This window comes from Brienomyrus brachyistius, chromosome 6 (genome assembly GCF_023856365.1).
Source record: "Brienomyrus brachyistius isolate T26 chromosome 6, BBRACH_0.4, whole genome shotgun sequence".
Taxonomy (NCBI): Eukaryota; Metazoa; Chordata; class Actinopteri; order Osteoglossiformes; family Mormyridae; genus Brienomyrus; species Brienomyrus brachyistius.
The window spans coordinates 12,067,619-12,086,037 of record NC_064538.1 but is presented as its reverse complement, the minus strand read 5'-3'; the positions used below and the strand labels follow the sequence as shown (position 1 = coordinate 12,086,037).

General features: G+C 42.4%; 1 protein-coding gene across 1 annotated transcript in view; it reads left to right on the top strand.

Moving 5' to 3' along the window:
• Nucleotides 1-424: 424 nt before the first annotated feature.
• grm6a (glutamate receptor, metabotropic 6a) overlaps nucleotides 425-18,419 on the top strand; it is a 51,951-nt gene continuing 33,956 nt past the window's right edge. Inside the window, exons 1-2 of the mRNA XM_049016706.1 lie at nucleotides 425-844; nucleotides 12,455-13,076. Of these exons, the coding sequence (XP_048872663.1) occupies nucleotides 12,513-13,076 (564 nt within the window). The 5' untranslated portion in view covers nucleotides 425-844; nucleotides 12,455-12,512. The remainder of the gene's footprint in view (nucleotides 845-12,454; nucleotides 13,077-18,419) is intronic.

Here is an 18,419-nt window from a genome sequence, read left to right as displayed (position 1 = left end):
ATACCTTTAGTGTTCCTAATGTTATGTTACAAACAGCTGCTAATCCATTGTTCCCATAAAAGCAAGTTTTGAACGAGCTAATCTTTAGCCACATATCAGTTTGATAGTATAAATACAGACTTTAAAATGTGTTTATTTCACTCATGTTGCCTGAAGCATTAAACATCATGTCTTTGGCCTGTGGGAGCAAACCCACACAAACACAGAGCTGGAATAAACAGGGTAAACTACGTAATTATCAAATTGTTCCATTTCATATTCTCACATCTTTCATCAGTAAAAGGAGGTAGATTATAAAGCTCGCGGGGTATTTTAGTACCATGTTGCTATGTGTGTTATGTGCGTATAAACCTGTAAATATACCACAGACATTTATAAGCCCGGACCTCTCTACCCATTAGTCAACCAGAGTTAGAGACGAATGAGACAGCGTGTATGTGGGGGGTAGAGGGGGATCTAGAGAAGAGGCTTTTAAAGGATTTGACAGTGATTTGTAGCATCACAGTACTGAGCAATGTTGTGCTTTTCATTAGACTTTAAACATGACTACAGGAGAGTCTCAAAAAACGGATTTTCGCTACATATAGAACTTGAACCCAAACGAAAAATGTTTGCAAGAGGCATGTAAAATTCAAGATTCCCCCGTACACCTTTAGTGGGGAGCGTGTGCTGTCTCGGATGGAAGACGCTTTCCTGGCTCTCGAAAAACCATTCGGCAGTTTCTAGTGTTATATATATATTACGTGTCAGTCTATTTGCAGTAGCATTTAATCTGCCTTCCGGGATTTGACGTCTAAATTGAGTGAAGGAACAAATTTAGGAAACGTCAAGATGCGGTTTTCAGGTAAGCTATTGGAATAATAATTTCACGTTTTCTTCTGTTAAAGCAGCTGTCCCCCTTTTCCGCGAATTTAAATGTCTGGTGAGTCTTCTAATCGTTTTGTAATTAAGGTAAGAAAAATCATGGAAACTGTCCTCGCGTCTCATTAACTGGACCTGATCGTTCACGGCGTAGCTGAATACTTCGCGAGCAAAGCAGCGTTTTCGTTTAATTAGAAACGAAGTGACATATAACCTACGTGTATGATCAACTGCATATTAAAATATATAATGATGTATTCTTTAAAACTGATAAGAATAATTTTAAGTTGCTTACTTAGTTTACAATTCCGTGCTTGATCGCAGATTGGAATAACTGTGGGAGCTGGAAGTATGCCCTCCTAATAAACCCTGCTTCTTATCAGCCTATCTATCTACGCGTGTGGTTCTTCAGGTGTTAATATCTCATTCTTCTGTAACTTCCGAACTTGCTCACATTGCCAAATATACGTCATTTTCGTTTTTTACTTTCCAAATCTGGCAGGGATTTGATTATAAACCACTTTTATCATTCATATCAACAAGTCAGTTGCTTGATGTTTTATGGTTGAAGAACAATAGCAACTCGGGCACAGACTTCTATGAGCCCATATACAAAGATCTAAAACGTGCAAATGTTTCATTGAACTCTGGGGTTATTTGTCATGAAGCGTTTTTCATTAAGGACCCTCTGGATTGTTAATTACAGTAGCATGGGCTCCAGTGCCCGTATTTATCATCATGCCGATTTAATCTAGCTCCTCCAGGTAAACCGTCGCTTCTTTTTACGGTGCATTGCCGTACAGGGATCGTGGAATCTGTGCAGTTAATGCAAACATTTTTCTCTTATATCGCGCAAGCTTCAGTAAAGCCCGTTTATTCCCCGCTGTTATGTAATTTCTGGCTATGTTAAGTGCTGAAATTCGTGGAATCAGGGAACATACATTTTTCTGCATACCTCTTGCTGGGAATATAATGGAAAAATATTCTTGTTCAAGTTTAGAATCATATGGAAATATTCATTTAACTGCATTCTTGCACTGTTTTTAACTGCCGTTGGTCTATCATTATTAGGGTATCTACGGAGTTAAGTGCTTATTTTTTTCTTCTTAAAAGGGGTTTAAACAGTTGGAGAACTTGGAAAAATTCAGCCCTATTACTTCGACACGATGTTACCTATAGCCCTTCCAGGGCAGCGCAGGTAATTACTCCTTATGTACAGAGCAGAGTTAACCAAGCCCAGTCCAGGAGGGCCAGAATCCAACATAATTTGCAGACTTCCCTGCTGAAACACACTTACTCAACTTGGTAATTATCTGATTAAGACGTGTTTGAGCAGGGAAATCTGCAAACGGTGTTGGACCAAAAAATTTGGGGAACACGGGTCGAAGTGTTAATAACTACAGCATTTAAAGAGTATTACTAGATGTTAGCTGTTTATCACCTGACAAAGAGTCCTAGTTTCTCTTACATTTCAGATTAGCCTTAATATGATGGATTATATCAAAGGATTTGTCCTGTGTGATGTGTGGGAAATGCATGCAAATGAAATCAAACAATTCTCATTGCTTTGAACTCATTCAATTGCAATACAAACATCATGTAAACTAAAAAAAATAGTTCTTCAAGTAATGAGGCATTATGGTAATGAACCAGACATTAGAACCTTGGCAAGTTAATACAGGTTCGAAATGCTTATCAGCAACTTAACGTGCAGGTGCTGGACGACTTCAGTCAAATATCCAGCCACATAACTGGTTAAAAGTGGGGAACAGCGGTGGTTGTTTAGTAATTAAAGTCTTGAAACCCAGAGATTGCTGTTCAAGACCCAAAAGGATCCCTGCCCTTCTATACTCAAGGGAGAATATTTAAATCACTACAATAAAAATATCCAGCCATAAAAATGGGTAAAAATTATAAATTGCTTTGGATAAAAATGTCCACATGTAATGTAAATATTAACATGGCAGCCCCTGAGTGCACAACCTTCAGGATACAAATAAAACAACCATCCTGGATTTAATGTACTTTCTGTCCTGCGCTCATGCAGGCCACTATCAGCTGGCTTTGAGAAAAAGCACCATCTACATTCAATAAACATTATAGTCTTTCGTTTTTTACATTTACACCCCTTCCACAGTCAAAAGAAACATAATTTAGAGCAGAGGTCCCCAGCAGGCATCAGCAACATAAAGCCAAGTTCCAGTGCATCGAAACAGTTTGACAACTTGGGTGTTGGGGGCGACTTTTGTGGCCCAAATTCAGTTGTATTTCGGTCCGGATGTAGCCAGTTGGTGACCACTGATTAAGAGTAGTCTAAATCTCCAAATTTCCCTTAGCGTGTGTGTATGTGTATCTGTGTGTCTGTGTGTGGTCCAGGTAATCATTACATTGCGGGGACCAAATGTCCCCACAACATCATAAATGCCCATTTTTCGACCTTATGGGAAAACTCAATTTTTCAAAAATCCATGACTGCAAGCGAAAAACTAAAAATGGCAGAAGTCTAACATTTTGTTAGGTTACTTATGGTTATAGTTAGAGCTGATTAGGGTCTAAGGTTGTCATAGTTAGCATAAACCTGCCATTGATATTCTGAAAAGAGAGCAGTGAACAACTCGGTTCATCATGAAGAACACAGAGGTTTTTACAGGAATGAATAGGGAGATTTACTGGAAACCCTCATGGAACAAGTCGGTGGAACTGAACACAATACAAAATACTGCACATGAGTTTCTCTCTAACTTAAGAAGCAGGTAACAGCAGAAACAGAAGCATTGATCCCAGCATCTCCCTCAGACCCACAGAAGAAACAGAATTTGCTAACTGTAGGTTAGTTACAAGTGACTAGAACGTCCTTTTCTCTGACATCGCTCCTCCCCTGAAACATACACACCCTCCTGCGTCTCACAAACACATTTTAGTGTTGATATTAATGTTTTTCATGGCTGAACATCATTTTTAGACCTTGACTGTGTTCCACTGTCTTCCTGATGTTGATTCATAGGCAATTTTTGGGAAATAGACCATTTCAGGGTAGCTTCACGGAAGACACTGTCAATGCCGAGTTATGACTCCAGATACATGGCTACAGGTGGAATTGCACGTCTCCATCCTTACTAGTGATATCAGTGCGATTCTCAGTGCGATTCTGGCCTGTGCCTTGTGGAACCTTAAAAGTCCATTGGGGTGAGGCATTGCCTCAGTTCTCTGTCATTGTGCTGGTGTGGATGGGCCTTTCTGTGCTTGCTGTGTCTGGATGATGCGGGTTGCTGGCCTGTTTGCCTGAGTGCCTTTTCATAGACGCAGGGTAGCACAGCTTTAATCTGGGACGGTTCACCTTTACAGACAAGAGCTTTTTTTTTAGGTCAGGGCCTTGGCTGGATAATCAGGTAGAGTGTGTCACTCACACAAAATATGATCTTAAGTCGATACCAAATGTGTGCATTACTGCAAGCAGCGTATGTGCAGCATGACTCATCCTAACTGCTTTTAATGATCCAGAATGACCCGATACCAGGTCTACCTGTACATGCATCACTGTAATTACCGCAAATGTATAATCCTTTGTATTTACTATTCTGTTTAGTATAGTTACCAAGCAAACAAAAAGCAACACTGAAGCACAGTTTCATTTTAAAAGGTGCTTTTAAAAGAACTAAATATTTAATATAAAACTCATCACCCACTTTGGGGAAAAAAAATCCGCACATTTATCATTTTTTTTCATAAAATGGCTTTTCCCTATAATCGAGACTAGGGCGGCTCTGGGTTTCTTCATCCCATGGGTACTTTTTGGCCATTTTTTGGTTCGTTTGTCAGAGCTAACTGTCACATATAATTTCATCAAGGGCAAACTAGTCATACCATTAAAAAGCATTTTGGAAACAGTTTTAAGACATAGTAAGTAAGACATCAGTATTAAAGAGATGTGCTCTAAATGTGGCACATTTAAGTGTTTCTTTACAGTGAGAGAAAAGCCTTCTTGCTGCCGGTCTGGTCACTCCCCAACATCTGGAGAAGGGAAACTTAAGACACGACATGAGAAATGGAAGCAACGCCTGCCAACTTGGCACCGTAATGCTCTAGTAAGCAAGACCATGTTGCCTGAACTCGTTCCCGAAGTTAAGCTCCAGCAGCGCTGCCACTGGAGCGAGCCGGTCAGTGGACGCGAGGGAGGGAAAAAGCAACCTACTCAGCAGAGTCGCCCAAGGGAATGATGAAGGGAAGGGATGACGAAAAGAAAATCGGACATGAGACAGAGCTGTGGGCCATAGCGTCGTGGAGTGACCAAAGACAAGCGCCATTGGCCAAAGCCTTCCAGAGCATCTCAATCACAGCAGGTGCTCTACTCCATGTATTTCTTCCCTACCCAGAAAGATGCAAATACAAGGTGCAGGCTTCTGAAACACTGACTGAGCGTGGATGCAGCTGCTGTTCTTCAAAAGACGGCTTAACTTTCGGGGATTTAAGCACGGACTGACAATCAAAACTGCAAAAGAGCAAACCTTTGTATGTCTTATAATCTGTTTTTAAGCTCCGCCCACGGCCGGTGATTTATATGCCGTAGAGTGTTGTCATTCGCTGGCTTATTAGGCCCCACCTTTGCAGCTGTGCTCCAGCTACTGTAGATTTTTTTTTGTGGTTAATCTTAGGCTGCAGATAACAGTGTGCAGAGCACAAGGCAGCCCAGATTTGGCAACCGAACAGAGGAGCTAAAAATCCATCAGTTTTGCATGATTGATGTTGAATCCCAAACTGAATGATAGTTCGTGTTCCAGTCGTGACCTGAGTTAGAAATTAAATATCAGAACTGAAAATGCACATAATGTTAATTTTGATTTTATTGCTACTGTGCATTTACTAAATAGAGGCAGAGTAACAGGGAACGTCACAAAAACAGGGTCAGGGATGATCCACAATGCGGCATGGAAACAGAAGGGATTTGACTGAGACTGAACTGAAATGACCCTAGAAACAAAAGGGACCACAAGAGGTCAAGACACAAAGTAAGAAAGTGAAACAAGTAACAAGCACTTACAGTGACACCAGGAAGGGCTGACGGAAGCACAGTAATCACCACAAGCATCATCTTGACATCAGGGTAACTTTTGGGGAAACAAACGCAATGACTGACAGAAGCATAGAGCAAAGACAAGCACATATGTACACAAGAACAAAGGCAAACATGAACAGTACAGAAATGTGGACACAAACACAACATAGACAAGAGAGACTAGCCACAAATCCACAATGGGAGGGATGCATGGATCTCAACCACCTGCTTAGCCCATTTGGCCTCGTAGTGGCCTGGGGAGCAGGGGGATATGCTAGGAACATAAGAGTTCAACTCACAAAACACAGCAAAAAGGATGGGTTAGCCAGCGCCCCTTGCTGGCCGAATGGGGATATGATAGACAATGCACAAGGGCCTGCTGTTCCTGAGGGCAGCTACCGGGGGTGATTAGGTCCAGAACCTGAGGATAACGGGCCGCCTTCTCCGGTAAGTCGCTGAGTTGGAGGCTTTCTAACTGGAGTGGACCCAAAGGGTCCGTTCACGTACTGAACATCTCCGATTGTGCTGTGAATATTCTCCTGTTCTTTGCTTTTGTTACTCTTGCTTTTAAATAAGCCACCATGTGTCCTCCAAAGGCTAGTGATAGCAGCAGACGAAAAAATAAGTTGTGAGAACCACGACAGAGCAAGGAAATAATTGTATGCCATAAGCTCACCAGAGTATAGGTAAAGTGCAGTTAAATTTTCATTTATTTCATAAATTTATGGGTTTAAAGTTTTTCTTTATGGTTTAACATTACGTATGTATACATACAGGTTTAAATAGGCAATCATTTGGGGGGATTAATCCAAATTAAAATAGCAATCATTTGGGGGGTTAATCCAATTTACATTATTTATTAGGGGAAAAATTGTTTCGGGTTTCGACCAAACTAGTTCTCGCAGAACTTTCTGGAACGGATTAAGTTCGAGGTTCCACTGTAGTTAAGGAAATATTTAAGAACCTCACTTGTAAAATCTCACTAGCTATTTTTGTTCTGAGCTTTGCATGCAATAGCACTGTTGCTGAAACTCCAACAGCAGTCTGCCTTTGGGTAATTTTGAGGATATTTCTCATTGAATAATAAAATGAAACGTCCAGTCAAATTTCTCTTGGTCATCATGCACTGTGCTGAATTATGTTAAGCTTTTTCAGCCTCACAGATTAATTGTGATGTCTTCCACACTCTCTTAGCATCCAACAAATGTCAATTCCGCACACAGCTGTCAGCCAGAATTATGACTCTTGGTCTCTATTCCTAGAAAACGACTGTATGACATGATCTTGCCACCCACCTGTCTGTGAAGAGGTCCCCCTTGTGGCATATCAGTGGAATTACCAATATTGCCATTTAAAAATTACTTAGTAACTGAACCCCTTACCCCTGTCCAAATGCTATATGCATACTGTTACACCCACATGATTGCGGTTTTTAGGAGCCGGGCTGTTTGAATTAACAAGCAGGTGCACCTAGTCAAGTGGGCACAGAATGAATATATACTTCTTTGTATAGTTAATTTGTTTATATGGTTTTGTGATTACAGTATATTTAAGTCTATAGCCACACACAGCTCCTTCTAGATTAGCAAACTTGGCTGCTTTTGAATGTCTTTCTTTGGTTATATGTGTGTTTTAAATGGAAATCTGGCCAGCTGTTGACTTAACTTGTGTTTTTTGTGACCTTTTACTCTCTGTTCCAGATCATGCTAGATCACTTGTGCCTCAAGGAATTATTGTCGTACATAATAATAATAATAACTGATACTTTTATCGATCTTTGTGCTTACGTCTCCATCAACTTGCTCTTTGTAGAGTAGGCTGTCTGTGAAGGACAGCCAGCTGTTGGGAGGCCCAGGGAGCTGGCGGTTAAGGGCCTTGCTCAAGGAGCCACAGACACGCTAAGGCTGAACCGGTGACCGTCTGATTACAGACACACAGGCTTAGCCCACTGAGCCACACGCTGCCTCCAGAACTATCACTTTACAAGAGGAGCCATAGTGAAAGTTCGGGACAATTAATTGTAGGTTCCTCAGTGTAAGACATGCATTAAATAAAATATTTGAGCAGTAGGAAGGAGTCCTTATTTTACACAGTGGCTGCACTTTTGTTCTTTCCATTACTTTGTTTCTGCCAGAAGGGCTTTAATGCTTTTTTAATGCCAGAGTTTGATTAAATCCAGTTAGACTCTGCCTGGCGGCGAATCAGACAATGAGCGGCGTGGATTTCGGGCCAGTTCGAGTGGTTCAGGTATGGCATGGCTCCCGTGACGCTTTGGGTCTGGCAGGCGTATTCGTCTCGAATGGCGTGGGGCTTTCCGCTGTGTGGCATTTTCCGGCGCTTGTGCCAAAATGGTGCCACGTGACGAACACAAGCAGCAAGTGCAAGAACCTAACCTGAACCTAACCTATTGCAAGTGTGAGCGCTGAAGAACGTAACGCTGAAGATTCCCTGAGTAAACATAGACAAGCCAGAGTGGCCAGCTAGCGTTCTGAGGGAGTTAAGTTTGATAAGGACACCACACGTTCAACTACATGAGCGCTCAGTAAATAAACAATGGACCACGAAATTATTAACGTGACTAAACCAATTGAACTGCAGCAGTGGTATTCAAAAGCAGAAGATTTAAAAATAAAATGCTTCACATGCATATACCCAGAGAGAATATACATGTCATTGGAAGAGCATATTTTCTCGATGAGATGCTAATCTGCGTAAAATGGCCATTTATTCGCTGCCGCCTTATGTCAGACTCCCCTTGCTCAGCCAATTATAGTGATATAGCAGACAGCACAGAACTCTGGTGTGGCATTAGCTAGCGCCACGATGTATATGTGTGTGCAGACAAATAACCAGAATGCAGGTTATGGTTAGAAATTTGTGAGACTAATCGCACTTAATTCCTTTGTGTTGTCTTGACGTGTGGGAGAGTGATCTGTCCAAACTGATTGCTTGAAGTAGTTGAATTCATTTAATATATGTAAGACTTAAAGTAGGCTATTGCTTAGTTGCATGGATATGTATGTATTTAATTTTAAAGCAAACAACATATTTATTTAACATTCATAACACAGTATATTGCGCCGGAGTATGCTGGAAAAATGTAAATAGTCCCTTTTTGTTAGTCTGTCCTTATTACGATGTTCAACTGCAATCTGGCCCTGAAAGCGGTCCTCCGACTTGCAGGGAGAGTTTTGGTGGTGGGATTGGCGCTTCAGCCACTGCATAAACTTCACACACCTCCAACAAAGCAAACAGGACTCTTTTCTGTCCTCCACGGGAGTAGCTCCTCTGCAGCCGCCCACAGGAAGGCTGCACGCCTCTTGAAGGAGATGGAGGAAAGCCCTTGGGAGCCTCATCCTTGGAAGAGTTGATGCTGCAAGAGAGCCAGCGGGGTCGGGCCCGTTGGGGTTTGAACTGGTGTTGTGCTGAGGTGTTGACCGCTGCACGGCAGCACTCGGGTCCTATTCTGAGGCGGCCCATCCGGGTAGGCATGTAAAACATCTTGTCTCTCAGGCATGATGACTGTTTTCCTCTTCTGTCGGAGGGGCTTTGTACTTTTGTACTTTGAGCAGCTGTTTAAAGTTGATCCTCCGATGTTGGATCTCTGGGTCCACAGTTCTTGAGGCTGATCCTCTGATTAGCTGTGAACCACGCAATCTCACTGAGGTTGCACAGATAGTGAATAATTTTGGAGTAAGGAAAGCCCCAGGGATCTGCAGTATCTAGGGTGAACATCTCTAGGCTGGTGGTAAGGCTGTCCTGCTGGCATCGCAAGCAATCTTTGCTTCCATTTATGAAGCTGACTGGAAAATGGAACTTCTTGTCTGTATCTGGAAAGGGAAGGGTGATGGCTTGGATTAGTCCTTGCTAGATTCATCCTGAACAGGATCCGTGATCACTTGCTCACCTTCCAGCAACCAGCAACAGTCTGGTTTTGGACTTAAGAAGTCTACCATTGACCGCATCCTGGCACTGAGGGTTCTCATCGAGTAAGATGGTGCACAGGCTCACTTTCTCAAGGCAGGCAGACAAAGCCATCCAGTGTCCATCATATAGAAGTGGGTCATTCCACTGCCTGCGCAGTGAATTGTATTTAAACCCTTGTGGATTTTAGTGTGGTTGTGTGGTGTCAGCTGTTTGCAAAAGGAAGAGAGAGCCAGCTACGAAATCCCTAAGGCACAAACTGAAAAAAGGCACCAGAGGGGAAAAGGAAACATCCTGTATGGTTTCAATACTGCCACGATTTCATTAATGCGTTTAATCTCAGCTCGCAGGAGAAGGAGAATAAAAGAGAAAATAATTTACTCAAGAAAATTGGCGTGGCTCGTAAAGGCAAATGCTGGGATGTGTTTTAGCTCTTATGAGTTGCTGTTAGCAGTGACATATTACTTTTATGAACAATTGTTTATTAATTACCCAAACATTATTATTTTGCAGTCATGAATTTCTTTATTGCTCTCCTAGCTCCCATTGCTTTCTTCCAGATCAGAAAGATATATTTTCCTCACAGGCGTGTAAAAAAAATAATGAATGCAATTGCAAAATGCAGCAAACAGGTGAAAAGTCATATTTTTATTTAAGTGGAGGGCATTCTCTTTCAGGGCTCTCTAAGCAGTATGAAAAATGTGCAAGATGAGCATTGCAGCTCCCTGCAATGTACGTCTCGGGATATTCTTGAGTACCAGGGGCGGAGCTAGGGGCAGGGCCACCACCCCTGGGACCAGGACCCTCCCTCCAGCCATAAGAGGCCCCTCCCATATACTAAATACACACAAAGTTATACCGATATAATTTCTCTCAAGCTCTTGAAAGCTAGAATATATTACTTACACTTTAATTGTGACTTGCGATTTTATATATCTGTCATTTTTGGTATATATTTTTATGGGTATATGGTGTAAACTAAGCTGTTCTTTTTTGTATTTAATGGTTTTCCGTTTGGGGGCGGCATGGTGGTGCAGTGCATGATGGGTAGGATCTAAAGGCTGCCTAACTAGGAAGGTGCATAATGTTCATGCCTGGTTGCGTTTGTTGGTCCAGAAAGTAATTCAACATGTTTAAAAGTAAAAGTGGGGCACAAAAGAGGAAGGAAAAGAAAAATAAAGGTGAGGCAAACTCTAAACTCCCAAAGTTAGATTCGTTTTTTACTTTGCCTTCTCCTGTCCCTGAATTTGGTGATAGTAGTGATGAACATGCATTGCCCTGTGTTCTTGCACCCAAACTTTAAAACTCGTTTCAACGCAGCCACATATACATATGTGTGTGTGCATGTGTGTGCGTGTGTGTGTGAGTGTGTGTGTGTGTGGGGAGGGACCCGATCTGTGTTTTGGCCCAGGGCAGTTGTTCCGCCACTGCTGAGTAGAATACTCAAAGGTTGAGAATTTGCATCATTTTGCAGTTTTTTCTGAGCCTGACCTATTCCACTGGCTCTCTCTAAGGTGTCATGAAACCCTGCTAAGCCTTGCATAATGCTTTAATGCGTGTCTGCCACAGCTTGGCACCACTGCCTTGCCTCTTGTAGTGGGAAGGGGGTGAGGTACCCCTTTCACATCATCACCCCAACAGTTCATCCTAGACTGACATCAGTCTCAGCGAAGGATATAGAATTAACTGGAAGCTTGCGCTCATCATTTCCCAGAACTACACAAAGTTCATTGGTTAAGTGTGTCCAGTCACAGAATGCATAGACACGCAGAGACCATAACAAAATGCACCTGCTCTCATTAAGTTTGCATCCCTGGAAATGGAGCCTCAGGCTTAGCCAGACATAGAAGTAGCATAATCTGAGCTGAGTCTGTAGATATTTGCATCCAGAATGATTTGCAGCTAATCTCATCTGCTAAGTATGAATCCTTCTGGTGTAGTGTTTAAAAAAACTGTTCCTAAGAAGCTGTCAGTGTGTAATTCCCACTTGCCTCTGTTTGTAGAGTATACAAACACATGCACTACGACCAAGAGCATAAGTTTGGGTTGAGCATCGGTAGGGTCATGGTCTGCACCCATTTAAGGGGGTTGTATTGGCTTGTTTTGATTATTGGGGGGAGGGGTGCAATCCCCCATCCCACTAATATTTATGCCCATGACACCATCACACTGTTCGCACAGACAAAACAGGAAAGGGATGAAAATATGAGACAGATCGTATTCCACAGTGTTTAGTCACAGAACTGTGACTTCACTGCTCCTTTTCATCACTGACTGATCTAAAAAGTGCTTCCAATTACAGCTGTCCTAAAACTGATATGTAATACTATTGTAGAAATCTGAGTGCTTGTGACTGTAGCATCCATTTGTACTTATTTGTACATCAGGAGGAAGAAAAATCTGCTCTCAGCCTTACATTTCCCTTTTTTCCGTGCTAATTTTACGCAAATTTAAAGCGTATTAGAGTCATCTGGGGTATCAAACACCTGACACTACTTGATTTTGCATCCCTTTCCTAGAAATTAAATCCTCTTGTTGTGACTTGAAAAGCCCCCGAGCAAAGAAAATGATGATTAGCGACTTACTAATACTTTCAATTTCTCTTTTCCCATACAGGTGCTTTGGGTAGAAGGTGAAGTTTTTAGCCATTAGATAAAACCAGAGTTTGTTGGTGATGACCATGACACGATACTCACCAAAGTCGCTGCTGCATCATTACTGTGGAATAATTTGGGCATTTCAATGGACCAGCTGTCATTCCATCGCTTTGCCCCGGCTTCTGTGGATGTTGTGGATGGGACTGAACCCAGGGCTGTGGGCACACCAAGGTACCCAGCCCCACTCTATCAAGATAGAGGGTGACATCACTCTGGGAGGGCTGTTCCCAGTCCATGCCAGAGGGCCCGCGGGAGTTCCATGTGGAGAGATAAAGAAGGAGAAAGGAATTCACCGGATGGAGGCCATGCTCTATGCCGTGGATCAGATCAACAGTGACCCGGATCTACTCCCCAACATCACCCTGGGCGCCCGTATCCTTGATACCTGCTCAAGGGATACTTATGCTCTGGAACAGTCACTCACCTTTGTTCAAGCGCTTATTCAGAAGGACACCTCTGACATACGCTGCTCCAATGGAGAGCCACCCATCATCCGAAAGCCGGAGCGCGTGGTGGGTGTCATCGGGGCATCTGCCAGCTCCGTGTCCATCATGGTGGCCAATGTCTTGCGGCTCTTCGAGGTGAGAATCCCCGGTGCATGCCGTTCCTTGGATAGCATTACCCATATGTTCCATCTGCGCTAAGCCTTTTGTCTTGGCTTTTGCACCTTTTTTTCCACAATTGTGCGAAAATGCTTCTTAAAAAAAGTTCTGTAGGCATGCCAGCAGCTGTCTGTACCGCAAAAGCCTTATTGTTTTAAGGATCTGTTTTTTCAGGGCTGTTGCACTTGTTAGCTAATGGTACAGCCGAAACATACTGAGTATATGATTGTGGGGAGCATGAAAGACACTCAGAGCCTAAGGAACTCTCTGTGTTCTCTCTATGTCAGTGTTTCCCAATCTGTCTATTGGTCCATGTTTTTGCTCCCTCTGAGGTCCCTGCCAGGAAGTCCTGCTGGGAGCTGGGAGGGAGCAAAAACATAGACTGTCAGTGGGTCCCCGAGGACCGGATTGGGAAACACTGCTCTATGTCAAATGAGACACAGCATACAAAGTCCCTGTTTTACCATACCTTCCTTGTACCAGGAGCAGGTAGTTATCCAGTGATTGGCGCTGCTTATATTGGCAGCCGGGCATAGAGGTGATAAGTGCTATAAATGAAGGCGGGGGGGTATTTTTCTCTCTGCCTACTTACTGCATATCTTGTATAATCCCAAATTTATATTTGTGGCTTCAAATTGAGGCTTAATGAGTCTCCTTGTGTGGGTTTGACTTACATAGCAACAGAACACGTAAATGGGAGGCAAAGTGAAAAAATGAAATCTGAGTTTGTCCTTCCATTAGGTTGATCTTCCCTCCTGGAACGGTCCATTTCCCCCTGTCCTGAGAATAATGATTCTGCTTCTTAATGGAATTAGCAGAATTAAGCTTTACAGGAGTGTTTCAAGACCACTTCAATGGGCCTTTGTGTAAAGTAAGGTTTTGTGTGATCGCTTTACAAGCTGAATACGTATGCTATATGTACATTACACCAGTGCCAAAAACGGCTGCAGAATACAGATCAGGTAGGATGTAGCATATGTAGTTGAATATGTTTTAGGTTTAGAATGGTGCCATGGCCCTGTTATCCCATCCTTTGTTACAGTCATTTCACTGAAAATAAAAGCTGGAAGGGGGATGCAGATTAAATATTTGCACTGGTGGAACAGACCGTAGTAAGGACCACAGGCCGCAAGGAAGTGAAACATCCTCATTTGGAGTTTGGGATGCATGCATTCCAGAGAGAACTGCAAATGTTCATTGATCACCTCAGGACGATGGTCTTCACTGTGAGGCTCACTGTGCATGTTGTCTGAGGGAAAAGCTCTTGGTATCTTACTAACTGCCAAATTGCACCTTACTGGTGGGCAGTTCTTATTGGAGGTTTTTCTCTCTTTTTGATGGTGTCTTCTCGATGTCTTTATGAGGCATGGCTCTCTGATTCGCTGAAATGTTTTTTCTTTCATATTCGGCAACTGAACTTGCATTCTCCCAATCCAGTGTTTGTGAAAACAATTAGCTTGAGAAATTTCTGTCACAAAACATATGCATCCTTGATTCCTTGTACATTGTTAAGTGATACAGAAATCCTGAGCTTTCTTAGGGGGTATATGCCATATCATTGCATGTTTGAAGCAGGTATACAGAAGTCCTGAGCTTACTTAAGGGGTATATGGTATATCATTGCATGTTTGAAGCAGGTATACAGAAGTCCTGAGCTTTCTTAGGGGGTATACGGTGTATCATTGCATGTTTTAAACAGGTACACAGAAATCCTGGTCATTTTTAGTGGGTATACAGCATTGTTCTGTGTATTACACTGACTACACCACTGGCGTCAAATACCTCCTTTTCCAAAAAGAGGTTATTCTGCAAGTTAGAAATTCATCATTATTAGTAATTGATGTAATTAAATTTTGTTAAACTATCTTTCCCCACAATCAAAGCAATTCCCTTCCCTTATAGCTACTTCATTAGCCAACCTATACATCATTAACAATTAGTATACAGGCTGTAATGAGAACTGAAAACTTATCTTCAGCTTGCCAAGAGAACAATTTTCTCTTCATTAGCATAATTTTTTTTAACTTAAGCAGCTGATTTTGATAAACAGGACACTTTATTTTCATTTCCTGTGGTTTGATCATGCTAGGAAACTAATTTTTTTTCTTTCAATCTATCTGCCTTCACATATATTACTATACTTCTAATGATATTAAGTGGTTACAAAAAAAAAAAAAAAACTTGGTTGAAAACAGCTGTAGTTGATGTTTTTTAATTAATTAGATCTGAACATTTCTCTAACTTCTGAGAGAAGGTCAAAAGAGATTAATGACATGACAGAAGTAGATAATTTGGCATTCAGTCAGTCAATCAAAGTATTATGCAACATACAGTTATGCTCAGTACTCTATGCAGTGAAATGCTTGGTTCCCTAACTCAAAGACTGTGAAAGTGGACAAAAGAGACATAATAATCATAAATATCATAAATAATAATCATAAATATCCATAAACAGAGTACAACCTGCAGTAAAATGACAGGTAGGAGTGCAAAAAGTCTAAAGATTAAATATAACAGTACTGTTTATACACTATATGGACAAAAGTATTGGGACACCTGACCATTACACCCACATGAACCTTTATGGCATCCCATTCTAAATCCATAGGCATCAGTATGTAGTTGGTCCCCCCTTTGCAGCTATAGCAGCTGCCACTCTTCTGGGAAGGCTTTCCACAGGATTTTGCAGTGTGTCTCTGGGGTTTTTGCCCATTTATCCAGAAGAGCAGTTGTGAGCATGTGTGATGTTGTACGTTAAGACCTGGCTCACAATCTCTGTTCTAGTTTATCCCAAAGGTGTTCAATAGGAGTGAGGTTAGGGCTCTGTGCGGGCCAGTAAAGGTCTTCCACAACAAACTCATCCAACCATGTCTTTATGGACCTTGCCTTGGGCACTGGGACACAGTCATGCTTGAACAGAAAAGGTCTTTCCCCAAACTGATCCCACAAAGCTGGAAGCATGGAATTGTCCAAAATGTCTTGGTGTGCTGAAGCATTAAGAGATCCTTTCACTGGAACTAAGGGACCTGGACAAGCCCTAAGAAACAACCTCATACCATCACCCCTCCTCCAGCAAACATTACAGTTGGCATAACAGAGCCGTGGCCAAAAGTTCTTATAATGCCTCAGTTTTTATGATGGAAATCTGCAGATATTCCAGAATGTTAAGAGTGATCAGATGAATTGCAATTAATTGCAAAGTCCCTCTTTGCCATGAAAATGAACTTAATCCCAAAAAACCTATTTCCATTGCATTTCTGCCCTGGCACAAAGCCACCTGCCAGCATCATTTCAGTGTTTCTCTTGTTAACGCAGGTGAGAGTGTTGATGAGGACAAGGCTGGAGATCACTCTGTCATGTTATAACAGCAGAATGGATGCTTTAAAATGAGGGTGGTGCTTGAAATCATTGTTCTTCCACTGTTAACCATGGTTACCTGCAAGGAAACACGTGCAGCGATCATTGCTTTACACAAAAAGGGCTTCACAGCCAAGGATATCGCTGCTAGCAAGATTGCACCTAAATCAATCATTTATCTGATCATCAAGAAGGAGAAGGTTCAGTTGTTGTGAAGAAGGCTTCAGGGCATCCAAGAAAGTCCAGCAAGTGCCAGGACCGTCTCCTAAAGTTCATTCAGCTGCAAGATCGGGGCACCACCAGTGCAGAGCTTGCTCAGGAATGGCAGCAGGTAGGTTTGAGGGCATCTGCATGTACAGTGAGGTGAAGACTTTTGGAGGATGGCCTGGTACCGAGAAGGGCAGCAAAGAAGCCACTTCTCTCCAAGAAAAACATCAGGGACAGACTGATATTCTGCAGATGGTACAGGGATTAGATGCTGAGGACTGGAGTAAAGTCATTTTCTCTGAGGAATCCCCTTTCCGATTGTTAGGGGCATCTGGAATAAAGATTTTCTGGAGAAGAAAAGGTGAGCGCTACCAGTCCTGTGTCATACTAACAATTAAATATCCAGAGACCATTCATGTGTGGGGTTGCTTCTCAGCCAAGGGAGTGGGCTCACTCACAGTTTTGCCTGAGAACACAGCCATGAATTAAGAATGGTACCAAATCATCCTCAGAGAGCAACTTCTCCCAACCATCCAAGAACAGTTTGGTGATGAACAAGGCCTTTTCCAGCATGATGGAGCACCGTGTCATAAGGCAAAAGTGATAACCAAGTGGCTCGGGTAACAAAACATCAACATGTCAAGTCCATGGCCAGGAAACTCCCCAGACCTTAATCTCATTGAGAACTTGTGGTCAGTCCTCAAGGGGTGGGTGGATAAACAACAACCCACAAATTCTGACAAAGTCCAAGTATTGATTATGCAAGAATGGGCTGCCATCAGTCAGGATTTGGCCCAGAAATTAATTGACAGCATGCCAGGGGGAATTGCAGAGGTCTTGAAAAAGAAGGACTAACATTGCACATATTGGTTCTTTGCATAAACTTAATGTAACTGTCAATAAAAGCCTTTGGCACTTATGAAATGTTTGTAATTATACTTTAGTATAGCAGTACACCAGTATAACATCTGACAAAAAGATCTATAAACACTGAAGCAGCAAACTTTGTGAAAACCAATACTTGTGTCATTCTCAGAACTCTTAGCCACAACTGTAGAGTCAGGCAGGTTATGTTCTCTTGGCATCTGCCAATCCCTGACAGTCCATCAGACTGCCAGAGAGAGAAACGTGATTCGTCGCTCCACAGACTATGTTTCCACTGCTCCAAAGTCCAGTGGCGGTGTGCTTTACACTGCTCAATTTGATGCTTGGCATTGCATTTGGGGATGTGAGGCTCGCATGAAGCTGCTCAGCCATGGAAGCTCCCGATGCAGTTTTGCATGCTGGGGTTAATGCCAGAGGAGGTTTAGAAGTCTGCAGGTATTGAGTCAACAGAGTACTGGCGACTTTTACGCACTATGCGCCTCAGCACCTGGCAACCGCGCTCAGTTACTTTACGAGGTCTGCCACTTTGTGGCAGAGTTTCTGTTGTTCCTAAACGTTGCCACTTTGCAATAATACCACTTACAACTGACCATGGAATATCAAGCCGGGAAGAAATTTCACGAACAGACCTATTGCAAAGGTGTCCTCCAATGACAGTACCACGCTTGAATTTGTTGAACTCTTCTGAACGACCCATTCTGTCACAAACAACCTGACTGCATGGCTAGATGCTTGATTTCATTCACCTGGGTCTGAATAAAACATCTGAATTCAATGATTAAGTGGTGTGTCCCAAAAGTTTTGTCCATATGGTGTATGTTCCATTCCACTTGCAATGAAATGTTCCTTTGCCATTTAAGCACGAGATCCCGC